Source organism: Botryllus schlosseri, chromosome 2 (genome assembly GCF_051294905.1).
Source record: "Botryllus schlosseri isolate E-star chromosome 2, Bs_hap1, whole genome shotgun sequence".
Classification (NCBI taxonomy): domain Eukaryota; kingdom Metazoa; phylum Chordata; class Ascidiacea; order Stolidobranchia; family Styelidae; genus Botryllus; species Botryllus schlosseri.
Window position 1 is genome coordinate 12209917 of NC_137237.1, and position 16835 is coordinate 12226751.

The 16835-nt window shown below is 40.2% G+C and overlaps 1 protein-coding gene across 6 annotated transcripts in view; it reads left to right on the forward strand.

Moving 5' to 3' along the window:
* The window catches only part of LOC145433583 (sushi, von Willebrand factor type A, EGF and pentraxin domain-containing protein 1-like), a 40159-nt gene that overhangs the window by 6392 nt on the left and 16932 nt on the right, over nucleotides 1-16835 (forward strand). For 2 of the 6 annotated variants that reach the window (XM_080310717.1, XM_080310719.1), the window contains 9 exons: nucleotides 90-275; nucleotides 5046-5267; nucleotides 6374-6571; nucleotides 7272-7478; nucleotides 9278-9484; nucleotides 10208-10402; nucleotides 12229-12435; nucleotides 13335-13535; nucleotides 15891-16091. In XM_080310717.1, the coding sequence (XP_080166843.1) occupies nucleotides 90-275; nucleotides 5046-5267; nucleotides 6374-6571; nucleotides 7272-7478; nucleotides 9278-9484; nucleotides 10208-10402; nucleotides 12229-12435; nucleotides 13335-13535; nucleotides 15891-16091 (1824 nt within the window). Of the gene's footprint in view, nucleotides 1-89; nucleotides 276-5045; nucleotides 5268-6373; nucleotides 6786-7271; nucleotides 7479-7718; nucleotides 8460-8542; nucleotides 9485-10207; nucleotides 10403-12228; nucleotides 12436-13334; nucleotides 13536-15890; nucleotides 16092-16835 lie in introns of those variants that run through there. The other 4 variants (XM_080310718.1, XM_080310721.1, XM_080310720.1 and 1 more) reach the window with 4 other exon arrangements.

Below are 16835 nucleotides of genomic sequence, written 5' to 3' on the forward strand. Positions count from 1 at the left end.
TGAAAGCCTACTAGACTTCTTCCTAGCTTTTCATATTATTACAACCTTGTAGTGTTTTGGAACACCACTACGACTGCGTTCTTTTTCAGGGAGTTCGTGCCACTTTTTCGATCTACGTCCGAGGAACTATTGCTATGATTCTTTTAGTACGGGTTCAAAATGCAATTCGCATTGTACAAAAGGTGACGAGAAATTGGTGCCATACGAAATGACCTCATGCATGGTCAATGCGCGTGGAAGCAGTAAATGGATTCCTATGCTTGACCAGTGTAAAGGTAACAATTATAATATTAGCTTTTATATTGTAGGTAGGACGTTGTACGTTTTTGTCCTTGATGTTTTTGCGGCATATATACCGACTCGTGATACACACACAGCGCACATTCTGTGCATATGCATACCATGCCACTGGACAAGGAAGTTACAGATATAGCCGTGTATGGCTTTCTTAAGTCTTGCATCACCCCTACATGCCATCCCGGAAACGCTTAGTGGGGAAGCCACAGATACCAGTTTACTATGGGTCTTGGGTCTGACCCGGCCGGGGATCGGTAGTCCGTGGTCTACGGATAGCAGCTTACAGTATATACTTAACTGGCAGTAGCTGATACGAACGCCTCCTTAGTCAGCTCTTGACTGACAGTTCAACAGAGGACAAGTGCCGTTTCCAGGTATAATGTATGGATGGTTGGTAACATTATTATTATTATTGATTACACTGGTAAGTACAATTTTTGTTGACTTTGATCAGACAATTGATGTCGACTAACTTCTGGGCGCTGAATTCCCAAATAACTTCCGTTTTTCTCTATCACGTCAAGTTTTCGGGTTATACACTCACCACAGTGTCTCATAACCCACATAAAAGTACTTCTTTGAATATTTTGCATTTATTGTATAAAACGTTACAAAAACCACAAGCAGTCGAAAGTAAATCAATAGAATCCAAATAAACATTGGCACTGCTTTATTCGGTTGATTTAAACTGATTTTGCTTCTGCAGAACAAATAAAGTGTGAGTTTCAGGGTCCAAAGTTACGTTAATAACTCATAATTGAACAATAGTCACCTACCACATGTAAGCTCCAATCTATTCCGGTATCTTACGGTATGACTATGATATGACAACTATGATATCTTACCCCCTTCATCTTCAGATATTGGAGGATACTTTCTCCTTGTCAATCGCTTACAATGCCAAGGTTTTCCGGGAAGTTATTTAGATATTTTAGCTTTTTTGAATGTCTGCTGTCCGACATAAACATATGGCAGTTGGGGTGGAGTGAAAAACATTTTCCCTTGTGCTGTGCTTTTTAATCTTCATCAAATACACAATCCTCCGGTGCCATCCTTAAGCCACATTGGAGTGCAATTTTATTTCTCTGTTTAAAGTCGCAGCAGAAGATGTCAAAAAGCTTATCAATATCTTGCAAGAACGTAGTTTCCATTTATTTGTAAGAATTTGGGATAGATTTTTTGGGATACCGAGTTAGTTCACTCATATTTAACATCAGTTGATTGACTTTTCGCGCAATAGGAAACTTATTTATGGAAAATACATTGCACCAAATCCAACGATCATGTAGCTCCTTTGCAACTATGAAGAAAGTTCAATCATTCTCTCTACTATCCGAATTATGCTAGGTTGATATAAAAAATCAACTGATAAGTCCTTCAAACAAGATTTTGTTGTTAAAGCAGCAATGTAACAAACAGTCACATGCTAATTCGCATTTCAAACTTGGTACAACCAACCAACCTTTTTAATGGCAGTCTAAAAATCAACAATTTGCTTGTAACTTTTTTTCTGTACATTTTCAAGGCAAAGTTCCATGGAAGTGAGATAGAAACTTGTTGCTTCCGCAGATTTTAAACCCAAGACTGACTTTCTAGCATGAGCGCTTATCAAGATATGACAAAATTAGCTATTTTCGACTCGTTTGGTGGAATTGCTCGGCTACTAGCAGTGTTGTAATGACTCAAGTCATGACTCGACTCGAGTCAGACTCGAGTCACGATTTTTTGTGACTCGACTCGAGTCAATATTTGGATTGACTCGACTTGTACTCGAGTCATTACGCATGACTCGACCCAAGTCATTGACTCGACTTATTTTATATGACTTGAAGATGAAGAAATTTGCGAATCGTAATGGCTAGATCAACGCATCTGACGAATTCTGCCGACATCGCTATTTGTCGCCACTGCTTTCGTTGCACTCGTCTGATATCAGATAGGCCGCCGTAAAAACAGCAGACAATGGTATATATAGTAGCAATGTATTGTACAAAATCATCCTGTGATGAAGAGGTAATAGATCCACCGCAATCAAAGTACTCAATACTTTTCAATTATACAAACAATCGAAGCAAAGTTCAATTAGGGCCAATGAAATGACTCAGATGGTCAAGTACTTGGAAGAGACTGATAAGCTCATGTGTAGATTTGAAGGCGATGATTTTTTGCATTTTTGGACGACTAGAAAGAATGAGTATCCAATGCTCTTCAATGTGGTTCAAAAATGCTTGTCAATTCCTGTATTTAGTGCACTAGTGGAACGTGAATTCAGTAGAAGTGGATTTTTTCCAAGGCCATGCCGCTATAACATATATGAGGATCTCCTTTCCACTTAAGTATTTTTGAAGTGTAACTCAATGATTTGATCTGCTGTCTGCGAAAACCCTCCGTCCATTTGACGTTTTGTTAGGTATGTGCATTGGGCACGTGAGTAGGCCTAATAATGAATGGCTAATGTTGTGTGATGTTGGTACAATAGGGCTGTTCAAAAATAATTTCTTTTTTATTTTACTGGGTGGCTACTTGATAAAATTGTTATGTTGCATAAAAAGAACACTGAATCTGGCTTCATTTTAAAAAGTTGAATCAATGATATGAGAGGAGAAAATTTTATATTTGAAAATAAATGGAGTGCTTTTAGTGAGAAATTCTTTCATATAATATAATTACATACTAGTAGTAAGACGACAATTTTTTCATATCCAGAATATTCCACTCAAATAAAATCGCTTTTTCTAGTTGGAATTGAGCCAATTTTGCTATGAATCATATTTTTACACACTATAACAATATCATGAGGTAGCCGGTAAAATTCGAAAATCTCTATTTGTAATTAATCCAAAATTTTCTCTCATTGTAGTAACGCTCCGGCGGCTATTTCGGGAGCTGAGCAGGAAAGCTGACCTTTTTTCTAGTCAACCACCTCATAACGTGAAAGAAAAACTGTACCTCTGCATAAACAAGCATCTGTTGATTCTCTATCAGCTGGTATCTAGACGTGAATTCGTCGGTTCTATATCAGATAGTATGTAGACGTGAATTCGTTGATTCTCTATAAGCTATAAGCTAATTCAGGATTGAAAGTACACGAGTTGAACATGACTTCAATGCAGTGACTTGGACTCGGACTCGAGTCATAACACTATGACTCGGACTTGACCCTATAAACGGTGACTTGGACTCGGACTCGACTCGGTGATGAATTGAAAATGACTCGACTTAACTCTAGTCAATACCACAAAAGTAAGATTGACTCGTGACTCGGAACCATGTGACTTGGTTACAACCCTGGCTACTAGTGGGCGCAGAATCTGAAATCATGATAGAAGTTATTCATTTTAGATTTGGGACCAAATATCAAAAGCATTTTTTGAAATTCAAAAATTTTTTTTTACTCCATCCTTATGGCAGTGGCACATGTGTATCAGGGTTACATCTGCATGCTTTTTGTCTGACCAATAAGAAAACACAATATTTCAAAGCTGACACATATGATCCAATCGTGCTTGTGAAATTGCAACAATTCAATCTTACTGTATTATTCACAAAGACTAACTGAGTGTGCAATTGTTACTGCACCTAAAACGTTGCCATTTTGGAGAATGCCACACTCTAGGATCCTTTTTGAGCTGCCAATAGACATTTGTCATTCACTTGAGTTGTAAATCGGGATTCCTAACTCTTCCAGCAACCCATGGTAACAGTATCATGCCAATGTCAGTATCATGGCAATACAAAAAGCTACCTAAAGTAGCCCTACGATAAAAACGCAGTTTGTCATGATCGAAAGTGAGATATCTTCTCTATCTTGCCAAGTAATCTTTTCTCAATTTGCAGGGATGCTAAAAGTTTCGAATATTTCTCTTCCAAGTTCCATTGCCTATGTCAGATCATCTAACTTGTGTTGATGGACTACTCTACATTCTGAATCATCTTTGATTGCAAATTCTTCATCATTACGCCGGCTATCCCTAAGATCTTCATCTTGATCCAAATTACTGAGCGTAAAGGAGTTTGAAGTTACACTGGATAAGCTGAATTGGACATTGGACCTATTGCTGAAAGTCAATGTAAAGTTTATTTTTCTTGCCATATCCTGCAGTTTGCATCAAATATGTGTCTGAAATATCCTTGGATGATTGCACCCTCTAACCAAAAATGGGTGAAAGCATTATCCTAGATCAATACCAGTACCTTTTCTGTAATAATTCAATTGACCCCTTGGCTATATACCTTATCATATGATAAAAGTTTGGATTTCGATATGGTGTGGAAAAGTAACATGGCTAAATTCGTGAAAATTTGCATATTTTGGGCATATGTCGTAGAGCAAGAACTTGACGTGATAGAAGAAAACCAGTGGCATTTTTGGAATCAGCACGCCAAAACTATCCTTTATCAAAGTCAACAAATTTTTCGTTCAAAATTGTTGTCCGGTGTTATGGGGTCCTGTGTATTTTCAGCCGTTCTCCATTCGTTACCGGACTACATTTCTTGAATTTGAAAATAGTTGCACCCATTGGTGAAAAATAGAATGCATACCCTATTTAAAAACTGGATTTTGAATGTACTTGAGATACAAACACTTGTAACTTCTACTGGTAGATTTAGATTGTCTTAACCTTCTGCTTGTCATAGGATGAATATTGCAGCTAAGTACCTTCCACCAACTCTTTTGAAGGCTGCTAACAAGAATAACATATGTAGACAATACTATTCTACAGGAGTGTCGGCAATGTTTTTTTTAGTTATCGACGACCTCATAAATTGCCAACCGTACGCTCATAAAATAAAATACATGAACTGCACCGATCGTTACAATAGAGGCTCGGTTTGTGAAATATTTTGTGAACCGACCGAACAAAGAATAGGATCCAAAACGGTGGAATGTAAGAAACGTGCGGGCGGATACTTGGCATGGACTGCAGTTTCAGCAGGATATGCGGATAACGAAATTGCTAAATGCGAACGTGAGTATAATAATTCCTATTTTTGCGCTTCACTTGATTTACTACAAGGAAATATTTTTCAATCCGGAATCGCCAGTCTCATCGTGGTTCTATAAGATATCTATATCACACCTACTAACCAAGTTTCGAAATTTCAATTCTTTGTAGTGCAGCACTATGGAATATTTTGCATTAGATGTGAAGATACGGTTTGCAGTTAAATTTTACCGCTAACAATATCATTGTCAGATCAATCAACGTTGCTTGTTGCTATCTTGAAGTTCTGTGCCAATATAGAACCTTACTGATTTAGACCGTTAACATACGCCACTGTTTTCAGTGTTGCAAACATGAAATGTTTGAGTCAAATACTTGCGAAACGCATCAGTCAGGCACCTGTACCATAGGTATTCTGGGTGAACACACTGTGTCAGGATAGTGAGGCAATAAAGGTAGTGAGTGCGAAAACGACAAGTGTCATGATGGTGACTAGCTAAGTCATTAGAAATGGCACAGTCGGTGACAGAATAGTGATGCATTCAAAATAGTGAGACGTTCGAGATTATGACCATGGCCGAGGTTAGGGTCACTTTGGGTTGAGGTTATGGATAGGGGTTTGGTAAGCGTGTTCTATTGATAAGGTTCGGAATCGGCGGTTATATCTGGGCAAAACACAATGTACAATGTGACACGATACACAAGACACAATGTGATGTAGTGAACAGATGGAAGGATGTCAAAACCAAGGACGGCCTCTCAATTTTTCTATTTTTATGAGTCTTTTTTTATCCTCTTTTCTCAATAGCTTTTCATTCATTCTTTTTCGGATCTTTCTCTGGGCTTTTTGAGTAAGACGCTATTGGAACAGCATTGTAGGGGAGGAGCAGCCCAGATAAACCTCTGACACACGCTACATCATTTTTATCGCTTTTCCTTTTTATCTTTGATTTGCCTACATTGATTGTGTCATTTCAAGGACTACTCCACTTCATCTCAACACCATTCATGGCGATTAGGCTTAGCTTAGGTTATTTTGAATGCCTCACCATCATGATACTCGCTGTTTTGACACCGGCTATTCTGAATCCCTCACTACATGTGGTTCTAGTAACGCGTTTCATTTTCAGCATTGGAATGTCCTGATCCAGCCACATTCCCCGATGCGACACTGATGTCGTGCACTGATGGGAGGAGCTTGGGTTCCATTTGCAGTTACGAGTGTCCTAGAAAAGTCGCGGGTACCCTCCAACTTACCTGTCATGTCGATCCAGCGTCCGGATTGGACTATAAAGCTATTTTTGTTTATTCCGGAGACACGTGTGTGTGTAAGTTTGTCTGAATACAGGTAGGCCTATATTTCTAATTTATTTTATTCATGGTGGATCTATCATCAGATATTGTACAGAAGTGGTTCCTAGTTGCCAGTGACCCAAATCTGAGTTTTGCGTACATCTCACAACCTGCATTCTCAATATCAACATGCATGAAACAGGCAGACAAGATACCGAGGCCCCATTTTATCCAATCTCACAGTAAAAGGTACTGTGGTGTCTGTGTTCGGGCAGCAAGTGTCTCTCTCTGCATGCCTCTTACCCATGCAAGCTAGAACTTTTTGCACTAAATGCGGGCAAGCCTTTCTGTGACATTCTTCCCCACTCTGCATTAAAAGTCTAGGCACCCTCTTTTATGACCAGGCCACAACTTGTCAGCACCAGCCACTCATCGGATGCAGTGAGCAGTGACCAAAGCCTGGTACATCCATGTTTGGGTCGGTGCCATAATTATAGAATCACCGGTGTAAAGAATGTGAAGAGTAATACGGCCCGTTTTGGACGGTTCTGCCTGAATTTTTATCTTGGTTTATGGCACATATAACGTCACAATTTATTCGACCAAATGGTATTTGTGAGCGTGAATCCGACTGCACGCCGGACAATGTTTTAACTGGTCTTTGATTTTAAGCAAATCAAGTACAATATGCATGAATGGAATGGAATGGAATGTTATGAAGTTCTCTTTTTGTAGATGTAAAGTGCCCCGATTTGGACAACAGCACGCTATCGACCGACACGACAATGACGTGCAACAACGAATTCTATCTTAACTCGGTTTGTACGTTCACCTGCGCAACCGGTGCACGCATTTCAACGCCGTACGACACCATGAAATGTAACGACAGTGATAGCGACGGAGTGGGTGAATGGAATGTTGCCACCATGCCAAACTGTCTGGGTATACTACCTCGTCCTGGCCGTACCTGGCTTTTATGTGATGCTGCTTTAGTTAACATTTTATTAAGCAAAATTGCATCCGGCAATATACCTTACCGTAATTTTCCATGTACAATGCGCAAAATTTTACCGATTTTTTGCCCTAAAATTGGGGGGTGCGTATTATACATGGGGACAACAAGCTTTGAAAAAAATTTCCCTCCATAAAAACTTGATACCACACCTTTCATCGTGTTTGTTTCCAATCGCGCATCACTTTCAGTCATATCGCCCGGGAATCAGTGTAACGCGCTGCCAATTAGCGAGAAGCGTGTTGCCAATTACCGAGCAGCACAGCACGCGGTCTTCTGCTGAGTTAGTTTGCCGTTTGCACGCGAACGAAATTATGTCATTGAGCATGAGCATTGCTGCGCGCGCGGCAATCCTCGCTAGTTCATAGCGTCAATGTCAGGGCTCAACAATCGCATATGCAACAGGCCATGCGTGCAAGATATAATCGCTTGCGTAATCAGTCGCATCTCTAACAGACCTGGCCTGAGTAATCGCATCTGTAATAGGCCTCGTGCGCAAGATGTCGTGTCGCTGGCCTAAACTATATCGTCGCAGGCTTTGCTGCTAACTACTTTCGTTTACAGACAATGCCGTTAATTGTATTATTATTAGCAATCGCATCTGTAATAGGCCTCGCGCTCAAGATGTCGTGTCACCGGCCTGAACTATCGCGACGTCAGCCTCGCAGGCTTTGGCTGCTATCTACTATTGTTCAAAGACAATGCCGTTAATTGCATAATGATTAGCGATGGTTCGGTCATGATTGTTGAACACTGAAAACAGAATGACATCGTATACTAAAACACAGCTCTTCGTGTACTGCGAATGCAGGGTGCGTGCTATACATGGGTACAGGCTTTTTCCCAGAATTTGCAGGCCATTTTAAGGGTGCGTATTATACATGGAGGCGTACTATATTCGGAAAATTACGGTATCTTGAATTGAGATGAGTTGGAGTATTTGGTTGTATTAAGGTAAGCATCGGCCGAGTACGCTCGTTTTTTTTTAAAAAAGATATCTTGAATTGAGTTGCACCGATTCCAACAACGAGATTTCTAGTTGTAATATTAAGGTAATTAGAGCGAAATGCAGGTAATGGAATTCTAGTCTGATTTGTGAAATGTTTCTATGCTCTGATTTTAATTCGAATCTACTTTCTGGTTTTCCGGAAAATGCTAACGGAGAACTGTACAGTGCGAACCAAGCCAGACTTGCCGTAATTTGCTATTCTCTTGCTCATGACAATGAACTTTGATTTGATGCAAACTGACCTTGACCCTTGATGACCGAGTTTCGCAAATTCTTTCTAAACTAACTTGAAAAAAGCTGTAGCGATAATTCTAATTGTAGTTTAATTCGGAAAGACTGTTCAGCCATAATTCCGTTTCTAGTGTAATTTGAAGAAAGAAACTGTAGCTATAATTCCGATTCCAATTTAATTTGGAAAAGTTGAAAATTTTCTAGTCGTCCTTTTCGTGTTCAGGAAAACAAAGTACATAGGTACTCTTGTTAGCATCAATCCAGAATGCCTTCTCTGGCATATTAATTTCACTCAGCTGTATCAAATTGTACCAGGAATAGCTGTATTGTTTCCCAAATCATACAAGTAGCAAAATTTGCATTTGACAACACGCAATAGCTATAAAGATGCCATATACAGATTCAACACTGCGTCTGACTGCGGTCAAACAACTCGCTAGCGATACATTGTTGCTATTGCTTGAGTGTGATTGTTGGTTTCTGTTACAGCTATAATAACCTGTAGTCCGATCGCGCCAAGCATGATACCAGATAATCTTGAAATGAATTGTACCGACTCGAATGAACTCGGGTCGGTGTGTGTTTTCTCATGTGACGAAGGTTTCAAACTTGCTGGTGGCGTTGATAGAATGGAATGTTTGGACCCTGATAATGATGGCCGAGGCGATTGGGATGAAATGATTCCTCTCTGCGAACGTGAGTGTTGAGCGATATGAAAACTATTATTGTACCACTGTGTGTTCGGATGTCTTGTCTATCTGTAGACGTTGGTGGCACTTTAATTAGCCTTAGGTCGATAAGATTATTTGTTTCATCCGTGTACTGATAATTCAAATAAGTAGTGGTCGTAGCAGTCAACACCTTCATGGTTAAAGGGCCATAAGTTTTGTACACCCACTTGAGTGTTGATAATTGAACAAATAGGTCATCACATCGTTCGACTTTTTTAGTCATCAGCATCCTAAATCAGATTTTTGGCTGACCTGGCAAGTTCACAAGTTCACACGAAATAACGTGGACGATTAATATGAAGATATAACTAATTTTGAAAATCTCCGCTCAAATAACTAAGAACCGTCTTGACCAACCCTGTCGCGCAGGGTAGAATCACTATGCTGCTCGCCACTTGGCCAATATTGTGAGATAAGAATGATGGTTGAGAAACCTGCCTTAATGCCATGAAACTGAAAACTCCTTTTGCAGCTGCTTGTTATTTCGGGCATCATCAATTGACGGCACCTAGCATCATCTCCACTGATTGACATTCTTGTGGAAAGTTGTGAATATATGTCCGCATGCTAAATGAATTGTCGATACGTGGAGATTTGTAGCGATGACCTCGCTGGATTACTCTGTTGTGTTAACGCAGTTCAATTGCGATATTCAAATGCATGGCGTCGTCTCGTTTTTCTTTTGCAGGAATTGTATGCTTGCCGGAATATTCGTTTCTGTACAAGGGGTATATTAACTGCACCGACTCCAATTACTACGGGTCTTCTTGCAATTACTCTTGCGAGTACAGCCATCGTTTGGTCGGCTCTGAACCGGCGGTATGCTCAGATCCAGATGGCGACGGAGTCGGTCACTGGAACGACACCTTGCCTATTTGCGAAAGTAAGACTTTTGATCTTTTCTGCAATGCATCTATTGCGATCCCAGGCAATTTACTTTATGCGAGGTCTCACAGGGTTTCTTTCCGGTAGTGTTCAACGCGTACGGTAAGGAAAGACAAAGCCCAACCTTCTTTGCTTCTCTTCAATCTTTAATTGGTTGACACAATGTCTTACGAATACGAATACGTACGTACGAGTACGGTAAACTGAAATCAAAATACTACAATAAATACACAATCTAACCTAACCCTAACTTGAAAACTTACCAACTTTCTCGGCTCTACTCTAACTACAAATTCGCGCCAACTACTATACGAAATGTATCCAGCCGGACATGACGTCAAAGGGTTATAGCTAAATGTGAATGATGCACAACTGCACAATCTAAACATAGATACTACGTCTCTAACAGCATCTGTGAATGAATTGTGACGTTTACTGTCTCATTATCGGGTTTGAGATTAGGTGCCATTGAAGAGAGGTCCATGATTTCTGGAATGTTTGGGCGATTCTCAGAAGTGACCAAAGGAGATGTATTTTCGCTCGGGTACAAGTAAAGATAGCTTATTAGCGGACCGAAAATTCTTCAGAAAAATATAAAACTCTTCCAAGTCTCATAAGTAGAGAGAGAAAGAGTCATTCAGTTGTTTTTCTATCAATCACATTGACTGAACATTCTAAGATTTTCGCCCCAGAATTGACCCGTTCATTATTTTCGACCCCTTCTCGAAAATGTACCCAGTGGCGATATCACCCCCTCTGGGAACCACTGGTTTAGGATGATAAGTTCCCTGGCGATTCTAAAAGACTGAACTTGGACATTTTGATTTAATCTGTGTTGACTCAGTAACAATGACTCAATGACTTCTTTACCTCTGAATCAAAAATGCACAAGTACAACACATGCGCCCTATTTCTTGTCGCTTCCTTTTTCTATACTATCTTCTTTACTTTCATTCAGTGTGCATGCCTCCTCTTTACATCGCCTAGGCCAAGGTGGGTGTCCGATTCCATAGACAACTCCTAGTCGCTTCGACATCTTCCTTTCTTTTCATTGTATCGCATTTTTTGTGGTGTATTGAACTGATAAAATTGCTAATAAACCAATGATGATGATGATGATGCCTCTGTGACGCCCTCAAGTTTCAATGACTACTTCACCTCGGAGTCAAAAGCGCATAAGTACAGCACACGCGCGTCAACGAAGAACAACTATCATATGAACGGGACGGAATACAAGAAAACGCATTGCTCTATCAAGTATGCCGGACCCCAATTGTGGAACAGCATCTCGCCGGCTATCCAACAGTTGTCGGGCATGTCTTCATTCAAGTCGAAATACAGGGCAATTTTGTTCTGAATACTGGCCAGCCTTCAGATTACCGGACCACAACCTAACATTGACCTCGCTCTCCGCCACATGCCACCTCATTTTGTCGCTTTCGTCTTATATTCTCTGCATTACTTTTCATTCAGTGTGCATGCCTCTTCTCTACTTCGCCTAGGCTAAGGTGGGTGTCTGATCTTAAATGCTACTCCAAGTAGTTTCGACACCTTCCTATCTTTTCATTGTATCGTAGTCTTGTGATGTTTTAAAATGATGAAAATAATAATGAACTGATTTATGTCATCGCTGGAATTTTTTCTCTTCTGAGTAAGTGGTGGAAATGTTAAGTACTTGGTTATTGACAACGGGTATATTGGGAAAGATTCACGGCTTAGATTTTCCAGACCGAAAAGAGCCAGAATGATGTCATGACTTTTTTGTTTTTCTCCAGATATTTGCAGATGTACGAAAATATATACGGTATCTACACTCTCTTTCAGAGTATGTGATCGTGCCCCCTTCCGATTGCTCGATCAATCCCGAACCGGCAAGTGGCACAATGAAATGCACCGATAACGGTTTCTTTGGATCGGTGTGCTCGTACTATTGTGACGCCGGATTCGTGCTGTTCGGGTCTGAGGATATTGAGTGTATCGAAAATGTGAACGGGACAGGGGAGTGGACCGATGTCTTTCCGATTTGCCTGAGTAAGTAGGCGAAATCCAAAGAAAATCGTTACTTTCGGTTTGTTTCAGTAAATTTCAGTGTTAACCGACATCCATTTTAGCTAACCCCGCCATGATTGCTGTGGAATCAGAGAACCAAGTTTTCGTATTCTTGCAGCCATATCTTGGCCGAAAGAAAATGAAAATTATACAAAATTAGGATTTTCTCGGAATGTCAAAAACAGACATAATATACCCTGCTTCCACGGCGACGATTATTTCATTTGGGAGTCGATTCTTAGTGATACCGCAGAAGTAGCGTAAAAAGTGGTTGAGTCAAAGCGATGAAGGAAGGAAAGGACGTAGTTTATTTTTGTCCTTGATGTTTTTTGCGGCATATACACCGACTCATGATACACATAGACACGATCTGTGCATATGCATACCATGAGTGCATGATGTGCATATGCCGCTGGACAAGGAAGTACAGATGTAGCCTTACGGTTTTCTAAGTCATGCACCAACCCTCCATGCTATCCCAGTAATGCATGAGCGCCAAGCAGGGAAGTCATGGATACCAGTGTTACTAATCAGGTCTTTGGTCTGACCCGGCTGGGGATCGAATCCACGACCTACCGATCAAGAAGCCGGACGCTTCACCATTACGCTATCTTGTCGGATGACCATTTTTTTAGTCAACACAGCACGATTTTCAGTAAAAATTTCAAAATCAGCTGGTTTCGATGTCGGTAAACTAACTTTTATGAATTTTAAAAAGTTTCCTCTCCCTATTCCAGAATATGGTAACCCTATCCAATCAAAACTTGAGTTTTATTCTGGAAATTTGCTGAATCTTGTTCCCTTGCAAGGGCGGAGTGAATGAATTTTATCTTCGATGATGCCGGCATTCGAAGCTTGTTTAAAAGATGATTCGTTGACAGCGTATCTTGGCGAGTGTGTCACGTCAATGTACGATCCGGACCATGGCAGCGTCAGTTGTACCGGGAAAAATTACGTCATGTCCGAATGCACTTACACCTGCGAAGACGAATATCATATCGTCGGTGCCGCGGTCGTCTCTTGTCAAGATAATGACTTGGACAGGTTTGGCGAATGGTCTTCAGACCCACCTGTATGCTTCCGTAAGTTCGCATACTTTGCATTTTCAACATTCTATCGCTGTGAAGGTCCAGAATTTAGGCTCACAGTAATATAATAAATGCATCATTTAATTTTTGCATGATATGAATGTCATCGAAATCGTTTGTCTTTTATCCAGGGCTGTGGAGTCGCAGTCGGAGTTTGGCCGATTTTCACTTAATGGAGTCGGAGCCATGAAAAGCCATGAAAACTATAATGGCTGGAGTCGGAGTCGTGGGAAAAATACTGACTGGAGTCGGAGTTTGTGCAAATGACCCTGACTCCGACTCCAACTTCTCTATCATGAAAACAATCGCTTCCAAAGGATTTTCAATAGAATTTTTATGTACCACTAATCACTGTTGTTAATGACCATACAGATCAGGTACGGCCAACCCGTGGCACACAGGCCAAGTACTATACCGCGGGAAGCTTTTGTGTGGCCTGCGAGGTAATTCTCCAAATTATTCATAGCATCAGGTAATATTCCAAGGCCAACCAAAATTTGATTTGCCTGACGGCGAAATTCGATGATGACTAAAACATCAGTTCTGACGCATCGGCGTATCCGGGGGGTCAGCCACATTTATCGCAGATCTTCGTATAGGACCAGCATAAACTAGAATATTTCGTAGCAGATTTATTTGACTAGAAGTCTTACTCGGCACTTCGTATGATTGTCACTAGATTTCTTGCATTCAGTATTGGAGCCCCTTTCTGAAAATTTTAAATACATGTTATTTACAGAATTGAGTCTAACTATATTCGCAATTAGGAGATAACGTGTCGTCGAACATGCGGCTTCGCTTGTGCACTCGCAGCGAGATCGTCGACGACGAAAGATTTTCACAAAATGATAGCGGCATGTTCACCGAAACCGTCGATATTGCTATAACGTCAAATAATCCTGTCCTTGCCAAATGAGCCCAGTGGTATACAGATGCGACCCCCAGTATATGTTAGTAACATATTCATTGATAGAATTCAGTCATTACCTTTGGAAAAAGTGCGACCAGGGCATGACTGCCCACTGCACAGCTGCATGACATAATTGTTACCAATTTTAGAGCGTAGTAATATAAGTTTGGTTTGCAATGTTACCTAATTCGGTTCGCTCCTATCGGACGACTAAAAAAGGTTATCGACATTCCAGTTGCCGCCCAATGGTTCTTAAATCTCATGTATCCCTATGGCCGAAAAAGTTGGCCACCCCTGATATCGATAAAATTAGACATTACTTGCAAATTACAACTCAGTTGCATAGAGGAAGAAAATCGCAATACGCATTTTTGCGATGCAGTCAAAATTGATGCAATATTTGGAATTATACCATGATGGGCCTACTGTGACAGAGCAAATGCTTCGGCTGGTTTTGTAAAATTGTAAAATTGATGTAAATATAACCAAACGATGCTTCCCACTTGACAAAATTAAAAGTATTTGTATTGCAGTGTAGCTTAGCTGTTTGGGTCGAACAAATGATTAGGAAAGACTGCAACGCCTAGTCCACTGAATGCTTGACTAAGTACATGTAGGCTAGACATAGGCTATGGTATTTGACTACTTACTGAATTTCGTTTATGACCAATGTCTATTAGTACCGGTAGTAAAAGTTGTGTGCTTGTAATCATGTGTAATGAGAAAATTGGTAAGTTCAAACTCTATAATAGTTGCTGACTCATACACATGTGCAAAAGCTACACTTGGATTTTTTATCTACATTTTAATTATACAGGATTAGATATATGTCATAGTTGAATGATTCATACGTATTAGGATATTAGAGAGTCCACCTTATAAAAGCTTATAAAATATGAAAAAGGAAGGATATTTAGCCAATGATTCTTTCATGTTAATTGCATAGTGGATAATTCGAGCTGTGCCAGAATGAAACAAGTTTGCATGCCACCGTTAATCATATGTTTGCATATGTTTAATGGTTGTATGATAGTCATTCAACCGACAGTGTGGCATATAATTTTCGAATTAAATTGGTAATACTGTTGTAGTCGGAGTCGGTACGTTCAAAGACTCAGGAGTCGAAGTCGGTCCAATAAAAATGTGTGGAGTTGGAGCCGGTGGTAAAAGTTACCGACTCCACAGCCCTGCTTTTATCGCAAGAATTCTGCAGATTCTCAAACTTCTATGAGATCCGAGACCCATTCCCGAAAGCAATCTCCATTTGACCACCTTCTAGTTTGTGTCTTACCTGTATTCACAACGCATGTTTCATGACCCACAGCTTGAGAATCAGAACTGTGTTTATTTGATTCGACCATATGTGTGCATTGCACAATACACAGAAAAGTGTAAAGTGAACAATCAATCGGTAAGGAACGCACGCATTTTTTATTCAGCCGACGTGGTACGGTGCGTTCCGACACATCAGACACCCAACAATTCAGTGTTGACGTGTACAAATGGAAATATCAAAAACTCCATCTGCACGTTCACTTGTGACGCCGGTTACTATGTGGACGGATCAAAAACGTCAGAGTGCACTGATGCTGATAACGACGGCATCGGCACTTGGAGTGCTGAAACTCCAACTTGCGAATGTAAGGACACATTATGTCATTACCCTTCGTTTTTTATGTTTACCGCCTGCTGTGGTAAGTGCTGATACGTCTACAATGTTTTTGTGCGATTTCGCCAGGCATACTGTCAATTTACCCAATTTTGTGATTGCTTAGTTGATATCTTGTTTCATTACTTCATATCCTATTAGATTAATCTTAGAAATTAAAAAAAAGAACTTTTGGCCTCAACTCTTTGAATCATCGCCGAAACGTTAGGTCCTACACAATTATCCGGAAAGTATTCGATCACCACAAATAGTGCTACTGGTTACCTACCCATATATAAGTAGAAGTGACACCATCAATTTCTACTCAATTACAAGTAGAAATAGCGATTTCCGAGATATGTCAAACCACTTCGTATGGAAGTAGAAAATGAAGGTCAAAAAAGTACTCAATTGGTTTCAAAAATTAGATTCAGTCGAAACGTCGTATAATGGAACGATGGTGTCTACTTTTGAGATTACAGAGTGTACCTTCGTGACTACAGTAACACAACATGGCTAATGACACTACAAATAGATGCAATTTTTGAAAATATATCCAGTTAAAAGTGACACGGGCTATTTAATGCAGTCCCAATGACAATATCACTCATAAAAGTCATGCAAATTTATCCTAAAACTTCTCCCTACTAGAACTACTTTGTTACTGACAATCTCCGTTCCTTAGCCCAATACGAATACTGCAAAATAATTGGTTTAATCGGTCTATTACTAGAAT